We start from the raw sequence: 12,172 nt of genomic DNA, 5'->3' as shown, positions 1-12,172 counted from the left end.
CTAGGCATAGTTAGTAGGTAGTACTTGGATTGCCATAGGGAAATTTCTCCATGTAATTAGAAAATTACTATTCTGCGGAATTAGTTTATTCTTAACTAATTACATATTCTACATTCTGTGATGATAACCATTTGGCTCTGGTATTTATTGTTTTGGTGGGTATAGCTTGGTATTATGACACAAGCACTTCCTCATGTATAATAGTCTGAGCGCTTTTCGGTCAGAGAACTTTGCCACCGACCTGTGTTTTAAGGTACTTCCATGATATCATGTATTAAACTTCTATCTTAGACATATAACGTGTCTGTCTGCCTCGGATTCAGGCTTAGGCCTACTCAACATATGCCATTTGAGCACACGGTAAGAGTGTGTGCGTGTTAAATCTTAATCAAATTCCATTTCATTGTTCAACCTTGGAGATAATTCTGTCTGAATAGATATGCTAATATAGCTTTAATTTAAAAACTGAAATGTGGAGATGCAAGGTTTCTGCCTGACAGCGATGATTTATTATACATCTGTGACGTGAAGTTCTTCGGGCTTAATAGAATACTGCTGTTTCACACGTCAATCATTACCAGCCAGCAACAATACACAGAACTTTTATTTAAAAAAAGACTTCAACTGTGTTCGTGTTGATTTTTAATAAGCAATTCACAATGTAAAAGCATTTTTATGACTATCAAATTCAACCAAATATTTCTTTCCCTACAGTGTTAAAAGTTTGTTTAAAAATGACTAAACCAGTGGTTCTCAAACTTTTCAGACCCCCCATAACTCTGACTTTGTCCTTTAAAGGTCCATTTTGAACCCCTCAAACCAGGAACCCTGAGGGTCCCTGGACCCCACTTTGAGAACCAAATAAAAGTCGACCAACAGAAAAAAAGACTGTTCTTTTTGCGTTCATTGTCGGTTCATTTGAAAGAGGACTCTATTATCTTTCTGGTCAACTTCAGCTCTGATGTGGCCCTCAAGTCTGTTCACACTATAGTTAATATTTAGGGTTGGCACACGCTATCTGTCAACGGCAAGCCTAATGGGCTAAAATATACTGGCAAAGGGTGAAGTGAACCGTGAGTGCTTTGTGTTGACAATGCACAGGTTAAACGAACCACAACGCGGACAAGAAACGGACCGTACACAGACCACCTCCTGAGGTTCACTTCAGAGGGGTCAGAGAACTTTCGGAGTGTCCACATATGCAAGATAAATAGCTGCGTCATGGTCTGAGTCCATTTCAGAGACTTCAAATGTGAGGAATGTTTTTGTGAATTGTGAAGACTGGCAGCAAAACAGAAAGTATTTATAAAGTCTTCACATCTGTGAGTTATCAATGTTTCTATTCATGCGTGTCATTTGCTAAACATTGATTTCTATGTGTTTGTTCCCTGCAGTAACCTTGATCAAATCACAGATGGAAGTCCATGTTTACTTGTTTTCTGAACATGGTGACCAGACCTGGGGCCTGTTCCTCAAAAGGTGAATTAACAAAGCCTGGCCTTAAGCCAAATCAAGGCTTGACAAAGTCGGGTCCGAAAAGCCTCGTTTGTTCCGTTCCTCAGACGCCAAGCCAGGCTGAAAAGGAGCAACTTTGTCGAGCTAGACCTTGTCAAGCCAGGCTGTGTCCAGCCAGGATAATGAAGCCAGGCTAAATGGGCGGCGATTCGCCGACGACGTATTTCTATAAAAGACCATGAACTCGAGCGCAGATTCCTTGAACTTGACCAATCATGGCAGCGGGGAACAAAACTCGCGCAGCGTTTTTCTCTGTGGCCGAACAGCAGCAGCTCATGCAAGCTTATGAGGAAGTGAAACATGTTATCAACAGAAAAGGAAACACGGCCGTTATTAATAAATCCAGGGAGAAAGCGTGGCAAAGTATTGCAAACACACACAGAGTGTGTGTGTGTGTGTGTGTGTGTGTGTGTGTGTGTGTGTGTGTGTGTGTGTGTGTGTGTGTGTGTGTGTGTGTGTGTGTGTGTGTTTGCGACGGACGGGCAACAGGACGGACGGGACGGGACGGGACGGTACGGGGACGGGACGGGGGGACGGCGGTGTACTGCGACGGGGTCCGCAACGGGACGCACGGGACGGACGGGACGGGGGGGGGGGGGAGGGGTTGACCGACGGGATGAGCGGGGGACGGGACGAGACACGCAATAACCCCACATTTGCAAGACCACTTTGGTAGAGGTTTGGGTTGTGTAGTTACCTTGCCATCATGATGTAACTCCAAAGGTGGACAAGAAATAAAAAACAAAACAATTTCTCCATTGACTAGAAATTGATAATTTAAAATATGCTCCCTATTGACTTACACAGAGGCTCCTTTAAACCCGTAACTAATAATTTATATATATATTTAAATATATATATATATTATATATATATTATATATTTATATATATGTATATATATATATATATATATATATATATATATATATATATATATATATATATATATATATATATATATTTATATATATATATATATGTGTGTGTATATGTATGTGTTAGACATTTTTTATAATATTTTTTTTTAAATGGTAATATATTATCAAACATCTAACAACAATATGAACTATAGTGTTAACAGAGTGACAATGACATATCACATGAGTCATTGTGAAACAATTATGATTCATGGTCACACACTATTTCAGTAATATAATTACATTGATTATATCTTATTGTATTGATTTCATTTTATTTGAATGCAGGGTCATTAAAATGAGTCCATATACAAACACATGTTTTGAATTAACTGTGGAAAAACTTGAAGAACAAGGCACTGGCTTAAGTAAGCTTGGCTGTTAGCCTGCTCCTGACCAGGCTAACTTCACAGCTAAATTGCCATGGTAACTAAGCTAGGCTTGCTTCAATTCTCTTTTGAGGAATCGGATAAGGCTAAACTTAGCCAGGGTGAACTGGCTAAACTAATCTTCAAGATAATTCACCTTTTGAGGAACCGAGTCAGCTCTAATCCTGGCTAAATTAAGCCAGGATAGGTGGTAAAGCCAGGCTTTAGCTCTAATTCACCTTTTGAGGAACAGGCCCCTGGTGGGTCAGCCAGAGGTCACATGGTCTCAGAACATTGGGGTCAGAGGTGGTCACATGTTATTTTCATCCAGATGAAGGCCAAATTGTTTGGTCGAAATAGGGCTGCAACTATCGATAATTTTCTTAGCAATTATTGTATTGATTACTTTTTCGATTAATCAAATCATTTGTTTTGTCAATTTATAAATTAATCGATAAGGAAAAAAAACAGATTCTACAAACTCAACGCGTGATTTGAAGATCTGCTATTTTTTTAAAGGTTTTGAAATTTTTAAAAGCTACATTTCAACCTTCTCCCCCAAAATCAATTATTCTTTATTCAAATCAATTATCGATATATATATATTGTATTTAAATAACGATTGACTGTTGCAGCCCTAGGTCGAAACGTGTGACTATGCATTTTGCACAGTAAAACTGTTTTCCGAGCTAATAGCTGTTGTGCACGCCTTTTCTTCTTTTTCTTCTTTACACATGTTCTCAGAGCGCTGGGCCTCCATGGTTTTTTTCATCTTGTCCACCATCCAGGGAGGGACAGAGAACGGCTTCAGTTCGTCTATTTTCAACTCAGGACAGTCCCTGAAACACAATACACACATTACACAAAACAATACACAACAATAGATTGTTGGTTTATAAAAATGTTTATATGATACACTGTTACTTTTCTCTCTATATATATAGTACAGAATTCTACCACCATCTATATTGAAATCTAAGATCTTTTCTTATGGGGGTCCCTGGCAAGAAATCTTTTCAAAAGGGGTCCGGGGCCTACTACGTACCAATTTGGGGGTCCTCAACATGAGAATGTTTGAAACACACTGGTTTAGACAGAGTGAGAATACAGGAGGTGCAGATCAGACTTACTTGTACTCATCAGAGCGAAATAGATCCTGAATGTCTTCTTCTATCAGCAGATAAGCCTACAGATAGACAGACAGACAGAGTTTGTTGTGCATGTTAACCACACCAGTAAGAAAGTTGTTTGATTCAAGGCGCTCGGGTGGCGCATGGGTATGGTTTCTGCCCACCACTACACAGAGTGTCAGTGTAGGAGTTCGAATCCTCTGTGGTGCATAAGGCTTGGTGTTCCTACAAACACAATTGGCTGATTTTACAGGAGCGAAGCCGGGCAGGGAGGGTGATCTCTGTCGTTGCACTAGTATGTTTGTAACTAGGAGGAACAGTGCGTTCCATTGTACGTCATCAACACGACATCAGCCGTTCTTGAGGATGTCAAGGATCCCGTATCTCCATAGGCAATCAGTCGTTTGGTAGTGAGCACCGCACGGGGTACTCTACAACGGGTATGTAAACATTCCTCAACTTGCATCGCTCCCGACTTGCATCGTTCACGAGTAGGCCGGTACCCGTTGATTTAATATCTAACATGATTAGTACTGTGCTAACTAACGGTTGCAAGATGCAGGCTAAGGAGGAACTACAGTTAATGCACATTTACAAAAGAGGCACTTATTAGAAGCACTATGTTCATACAGAGTGCAAATACATCAGAAAACATCTGAACATTCTTCTGAATTACAGACAGAAACAGGAAGTACTCACCATCTTTCCTCCAGTGGCTCTCATGTGCTGCCCCTCTGCCAGCCAGTGTTTATCCTGAGCATCAGCTGCATACTGAGACAGACACACACACACACACACACACACACACACACACACACACACACACACACACACACACACACACACACACACACACACACACACACACACACACACACACACACACACACACACACACACACACACACACACACACACACACACACAATTACAGCCTGAGAGAACAGGAATGTCTAAATAAAATAAGCCACAAGAGGCAGTGATTTAACATGGATTGTAGAACAGCTAAGAGTTGTAGTGAGACACGACGCCGAACGGAGTGCTTCCGTCCCTCTTAACTGTCCTCAGCCCTCCTCGGAGACACAGACCAAGTAGATAAAAACTGTATGGACCGTTGTTCAGAGTCATTAAGGAAATATAAGCTGCTAATAACGTATTATCCAGCCACCATAGTGTGTGTGTGTGTGTGTGTGTGTGTGTGTGTGTATTTTACCTTAAACAGATCAGCATGTTTGATGTAGATTCGTCCTCTAGTCCCACCCATCCCCAACGCCCTGCAGACCACAACGTTTAAAATCATATTCAAATTAACCACAACAATAACAACACGTTTATTTGTATGACACATTTTATGTTTTACATACGCATAAAACAACACTAAAAGCCATGCAATTCAAGACGTTGCATCCCTAATTAATACTGTAGTAATAGTAGTACTATACTGTAAGTATGTGTATTATTACAGTAGTAATAGTAGTAGTACTAATATAATAATGTGCATTACTACAGTAGTAGTAGTTGTTGTAGCAATAGTAGTAGTAGTTGGACTTACTTGTTAGCTCGTGATCCGAGGACAAATGTGCTGCTGTCAATCAGTCTGGATGGATCCCACTAAGACATATGAATACAATAACTACTAAATAACAAGATAGTTACATTACCCCTCCACTGCGTCGGGGTCTAGTCACCCTGTCTGTGTTCATTTATCGACAATAACCGGCTCAGTGTGATCAGATTTAATTTAAAAAAAGCAGATTACATGTAATGTGATGACAGTAGAAATGTTTACCTTTGGGCCTTCTCTCTTAACAGATTCTGATGCTTTTGGTTTGGATCTGAAGAAACAAAACAATTACTTTCTTACATGAAATGCAACCCATTTAGTTGATTATAAAATAATCTATTTGAATTTATTTTGTGTAAAAATTTAAATCATTTTTATAAAAACAATTAGATAAATCTGAAAATGTAGTAATACGATAATTGCTAAGAAAATAATGGATAGTTGGAGCCCTAGTTAGCAGGGAGACTCACGGGGTTGTGGAGGGGGGTCTGTCGTGGGAAGCAGTCTGACCAGCTGGACGACCTTTCCTCTGGAAACACATGTACATTACAATGTTGTAAATACTGTATATATTAGAGGTGCAACAGGTAAATCAAACTAATCAATTATAAAAATGAAAATGGATACATTTCAATAAATAAAATGGGGGGGTATTAGATATATTTTGTTTAAGTCACGTTTATCGGCTAGGTTCAGTACCACATTCTGAATACAATACTACATGATAAGGTCAGTATATCAGCTATTTTCGCGGGCCGAAGTATCGATTCCTTGATATACATATATATATACATAGAGATATTAGAGGTGCAACAGAAATATATATAATATAAATTATATATATATATAAATAAAAACGTGCTTCTTGTTTATTCGATTAAATGAAAAAGTAGAATCAATAGAATAATCACTAAGAAATTAACCAATAGTATAATAGTATAATGTATATACACATTATATACATTTATAGAGATGAGAGGTGTAACGTCCTCACGTACCTTCTTTTGAACTGGACTTCCTCTCTGACTGTCTTCATCCGTCTGTCTGTCCGTCTGTCTGGCCCTCTGGAGAACAGAACAAAGTTTTAATATTCAGTAGGCCTTTATCTATCTGTCTGTCCGTCTGTCTGGCCCTCTGGAGAACAGAACAAAGTTTTAATATTCAGTAGGCCTTTATCCATCTGTCTGTCCGTCTGTCTGGCCCTCTGGAGAACAGAACAAAGTTTTAATATTCAGTAGGCCTATATCTGTCTGTCTGTCTGGCTGGAGCTCTGGAGAACAGGGCAATGTTTTAATAATCAGTATGTCTGTACAAGCTCTTCGCTACTTGTTGTACATAGACGTACATAGGGCTTAAGTGGTTAACACATCTGAAAAACACAGCTGTGCAAGTGTGTGTGCACATGCATAAGGGAAGAGCTTAGGAAGAGGGGCTCCAAGGAAAAAAGGTTGGACCCCACTGGTATAGACATTTGCTTGTCATATTGCTGTCTTTCTTTATCACTGTTACTATGCTGCTGCAATGTCAGAGGAGCAGGAACAAAAGTAATTTAACTCTTAGTCTCTTGTTTACCTGTAAACAAGACATAAAGAACCTTGGACCTTAAGTTGTGTGGTTGGTACCTTAACGCCGATATCTGGTGGTCTGGAGGTCTTGGTCTCTGGTTCTGGGAAAAGCTGCTTCGCCTGGAAAGAACAATAGAAAGCATGGAAGAATTATTCCAAAAAACAAGTTATAGAATGAGTCACATAGAGTTAGTTTTTCTCTTATAATGTTCCCTGTGGGGAACACGTGCTCAGCTCTCAATCACATTTACATGTTTACAATTGGTTAAAAAAAATATCCCCCTACAATTGATAATAGATTTTTGAATATTTATTGGACAGTCCTATGTTTTCAAACTTGTGCTACATTCTGAATCTAAAGGCCCTATTATACCGCTTAGGTGTGCAGGTCTACGGACAACATGGTTCTGTATAAAACAATTTGTTTTTTATTCAGGTTTTTTATTCTGATCTGCTTGTATTCCAATGAATTAAAGTGCCACTGAACACCATTTCAAGATCAAATGATTTATTGCAGTGGTTCCCGTGGAGCCCCCCCCCTCCCTTCTTACATGTGATAAAGCTGCAACCAAATTTGTGTCTCAGGAGGTAGAGAGGCTGTCCTTTCTATCCCCAACTTTGTGTGGAAGCCCTAACTGCTCCCGGTGCGCCCCCAAGTGGAGTTAACTACAAATACCTATTATTCTACATTTCTGGGGTTCCAGGTGTTACGTTACGTACATGTTCCAGAAGGTTCCTGCAGGCGTCTTTGATCAGATGATCAGTGTGAACCTCATCTCCAACGTTCTCCTTCACGTTCCCTGCAGCTTTCTCAAAGAACTGCCACAAAAAAACAATATCACAACAACAGTCATATCACATTAAGCGTGTGTGTGTGTGTGTGTGTGTGTGTGTGTGTGTGTGTGTGTGTTATATTTCATATAATTCAAAACATGGGTTATCGGTCATCTCTAGGTTCTTAACGTCATGTCCAGGAACCACAAGGGGTCCAAATGGACCCTTACGGTTCAGTAACTCTGAAGATTCTCTGGGGTCTCAGAGATAAGATTTTTTTTAAATTATCAAATGGGGGTCCGTGGTGTAATGCATATCAACCTGGGGGTCGTCGAAATTAAAAAGGAAAATCACTGGTCTAGGACTCTCCGACATTATGTGTCATGCTTCAGGCTCTACCTGCAGATATTTCTTGTAAACATTCATGATGTCCTGGTTGAAGCTGGGCTGAATCACTGCTCTCAACAGGTCCATGGAGATGACTGGATCCGTGTAACTGAACAAACAACATCACACACAAGACATCAAGGCATCTCAGTGTTTCCTTTGGGGTGAAATATGTGTGTATAAATATATAATATCTCGACCCACCTGAGGCCATTCAACGAATGCCTTCTAAATCAGTAGTTCTCACACTTTCAAGATTTTTCAAAAATCTTCAAACATTTGAAGATGTACAAGCTCGCAGCGTGGCACGAAGTGACACGCTGTGAGCTTGTATATCTTCTATTTTTCAATAGCCAACGCTAAAATCTAAAATGACACAGATGCTTTTGCTGACCTGACAGTCATGTGAGAGCGTCGCCCGCGGCGCTGGACCTGGCGATGTTTTATCATCAGATTCCATGGGTTCTAGAACACACACACACACACAACACACAACACATACACACACACATTTTTGTAGGACAGTTAAACAGTATAGGAGAAACAGAAAGCAAGACCTTGCAGAGACGAGAGACAGCTGAGAGAGACAGCATAGGAGAGACAGACAACTAAGCATGAGGAGTTTGATGTGTGATGTGTCTACTCTACTGTCTATGATGTAATGACCAATAATAATAATAATAACATCAGTGGTGTAAAGTAACTAAGTACATTTACTCAAGTACTGTAATTTAGTAGAATTTTGAGGTATTTTTTACTTTACTGAGTATTTCCACATTTCAGTACTTTTACTTATACTCCACTACAGCTCAAAGGCAAATATTGTACTTTTACTCCACAACAATTATTTGAAAACTTTAGTTACTAGTTACTTGTAACAGAGTATTTCTATACTGCAGTATTTACTTTTACTTAAGTAAAGAATGTGAGTACTTTTTCCACCACTGCATGTTTATTACCTTGGTGGTTTGTTCCCCTGTCTCCATCCAGTCTCTCTCTGTGCGCTGTGCTCCCATGATGATGAAAGGCTGAGGGGGAAATCTCCTAAAACAACACAAACAGTGGATGTATCGATACGAAACCCGATCATTGATCAATATGAAACTTGATCTTTTGACACCCGGATCAAACTGAACCAAAGCCCGTTGCGTGAACGTCGTTCAGAAGGAAAACAAAACAGTAAAGAAGAAGAATAACAAATAAACAACACTTCCGCCCTGGCACACCGCTTCCGGACTACACAGGAAGTGTGTGGGCCAGGAGCGCGTGCGCACTCATGGTGGTGGGCGTGATCCTCGATGAGATCAACCTCTGAGATCAAGCATAAAGGGGAGTTAACTCGTCAAAAATCATTAAGATTTGGCTCTGACAGGGTTCTGATTTTTGGCATGGTGTTAGGTATGGGCATATGGTTTTCATAACGAGTTGGGCTGGCCCCCTAGTCTGGTCTGTTTGCAATAACTGCAATATTAGATGGGTATTCTCCCCAAGAGCCAAATCTTAACGAGTTCCCTCCCAGCTACCATGGATCAACCCAAAACAGACAATCAGGTGAGATTAGAGTGACCTCTACTGGCTGTAGAAAAAAAGCGATGCTTTTCAGTAATTAATTCACAAGACAATTGATTAATTACTGAAAAGCATATTGATTGATTGATTGATTGATTGATGTACTTTATTTAGTAAGACATGAGAACAACAGTACATGCAAGTACAAATTCACAATACAAGGTCTACTAAATTGGAAGACTCATAAAGCACTAAGCTTGTTTAAAATGAGATCCCCATGCACACAAATCATGATGACATATAAGAGACAGACAGATATACACACTACTATACAGAATGTCATTCAATCAGCTTACAGGTTACTGGTATGAAAAGTGAAACATATGTACAAGAGAAGAATAGTTCAGGGATGGGGGGGGGGTAGGTTAAGACTTTGACAGGGGCCATTTTCGAATTGCAGCCTCCTGAAGGTGTATATTTAGGGCAGTTTTGAAAGTGAGTAGGGTTTTACACTCCTTTACTCCTTTTGGTAGGGCATTCCACATTTTTGTGGAATAGCATGAGAACGAGTTCATTCCCTTTGTTGAGCCAAATCTGGGTTGAACATGATTCGTGGAGCTGCCTCTGGTGTTATGATCGTGGACTTCATTAACGTTTTGGAAGTATTTTGACAAATACAGGGGGATCCCAATGTTGTGGTGTATCTTGAAGACCAGGCCCATTGTAAGTTGCTGTACTCTGGCCTAAGCCATCCAATCCTAGCAAAATGAGCAGGGGTTAGATGGGTTTTGTGATTGAGGCCAAGAAGTAGCCTTACTAGATGTTTGGAGCCTTGTTTTTAAGGCCTTGGTGGTGTTGTGATGCCATGAGGAGCATGCATAATTGTAATAACCTTGTATGAGGGCCCCTGCAAGAATCTTCAAAGTATTCATACTGACTAGACAGCCAATCCTATACAAAAAGCATGTTCTTTGGTTGACCTTTTTGATCACTCTCTTTCGGCCATTTTATCACTGGAGAGGTTTGCCTCCAAGATTTGTATTTATTTAATATTTCCTCCTTTCTTGTGATAACATCATCAACTGCTTTGATCGTGAAACTCTCAGCCTTGCTAAGGTTAGTACTGGACCCAAAGAGGATGGATATCACTTTTCTATGCTGAAACAAAACGTTAATGTATGTTTTGTAATAATAATCAAAATCTACAAAGTAACTAGTAGCCTAACTAACATTTTCAAATAATTGTAGTGAAGTAAAAAGTACAATATTTGCCTCTGAGATGTAGTGGAGTAGAAGTAAAAGTATTGAAAATTGGAAGTACTCCACTAAAGTATAAGGATAATTCCTTTAACAGGTCCGTTCATGAAATTCCTTATGGTCTTGTTTCCAATGAGGGCCTGTGAGCAATTAGGGGTTAAGAGTCTTGCTCAGGGACAAATTTCATTTCATCGGCACATTTGCTGGCCTGGCCTGGAATCGTACCTGGGGCAACCAGGGCCTCTGGTTCCCTAGGCGGGCTCACTAACCACTCAGCTATGGCCGCCCCTTAAAGGTTTAATGACATTCATGTTTACACCACATTCAGAGTCTTTGTCCTGGTCCTTCAAACGTGTACAAAAAGTTTTAACTGAAAATTCCACTCCAGTGATTCACTGTAGGTGTTTTTGTCTCACATTTCTAAAGCCTTTTCAACTGCAATGAAAAAAGAAATCTTTGCCTGCGGGTGTCGCTGGTGAGGGATTTTGCCTGTCAATCATCGCCTCTGCTCCGCCCCCCCAAAGGAAAGGATAGGGGAGGGGAGGGGCGAGGAGGAGAGTGGGCGGGATTAATCGACTGTGACCTCACTGTCGAAGGGCCAAGCTCAGATTACTTTTCAGCCTAATTATTCAGAAAACCCCAGACCACAGAAAATCCACTGAATGTTCAAAGTTCAGATTTTTTGGGTGTAATTGAGGTCATAAAACCCCCCAAAAAACATAAAAAAACATAAAAAGTTAAAATGAATGTCATCGAACCTTATGAGCTGCCCATCGAGAACATGAACTCCAGACAGGGAGAAGATGGTGAGACTTGATATTTGTTCTGCTCATTGTTCTATACATTATATATTCTGCACACATTGTCCAGATACAAAAAGGCTCAACCAAGAGCAAAGCCCAATATAAAACTCTCAGGGGTATTTTTCAAAATGCACAACTCCACCAATTAAACACATATTGCTTCTCAAATTCTCTCCACGAAATGGTATAAAGTTCCTTATCTGGTAGTGCTAAATGTTTTGACACACCCATCATAGAGTGTTGTAGTATCCTTTTCAAAATGTTGCATTTATTTGACCCTTCCCCAGAGGGAGCTATCATCACAGAAGATGAGCTGACCTCCCTGCCCCTGGTCAAGGTGGTTCCTGAAGGCCAGTACACAGGGTCCAAACTCAACACTGT

General features: G+C 40.1%; 1 protein-coding gene across 1 annotated transcript; it reads right to left on the bottom strand.

The window, feature by feature from the left end:
* Window positions 1–2,687: 2,687 nt before the first annotated feature.
* On the bottom strand, window positions 2,688–9,451 carry LOC308080882 (deoxynucleotidyltransferase terminal-interacting protein 1-like). The gene is made up of 13 exons (XM_080422942.1): window positions 9,182–9,451; window positions 8,617–8,687; window positions 8,235–8,331; window positions 7,782–7,880; window positions 7,119–7,181; window positions 6,495–6,560; window positions 5,967–6,025; window positions 5,722–5,767; window positions 5,485–5,543; window positions 5,146–5,206; window positions 4,632–4,703; window positions 3,933–3,988; window positions 2,688–3,641 (listed from the first exon to the last, which is right to left on the bottom strand). The coding sequence occupies exons 1-13, from the start codon at window positions 9,236–9,238 to the stop codon at window positions 3,458–3,460; spliced, it is 990 nt and encodes a 329-aa protein (XP_080279068.1). The 5' UTR covers window positions 9,239–9,451; the 3' UTR covers window positions 2,688–3,457.
* Window positions 9,452–12,172: the final 2,721 nt, after the last annotated feature.

Source organism: Gymnoscopelus braueri (assembly GCF_963280865.1).
Source record: "Gymnoscopelus braueri genome assembly, chromosome: 24".
In the NCBI taxonomy this organism is placed as follows: Eukaryota; Metazoa; Chordata; class Actinopteri; order Myctophiformes; family Myctophidae; genus Gymnoscopelus; species Gymnoscopelus braueri.
This window is presented reverse-complemented; position numbering and strand designations above follow the sequence as displayed.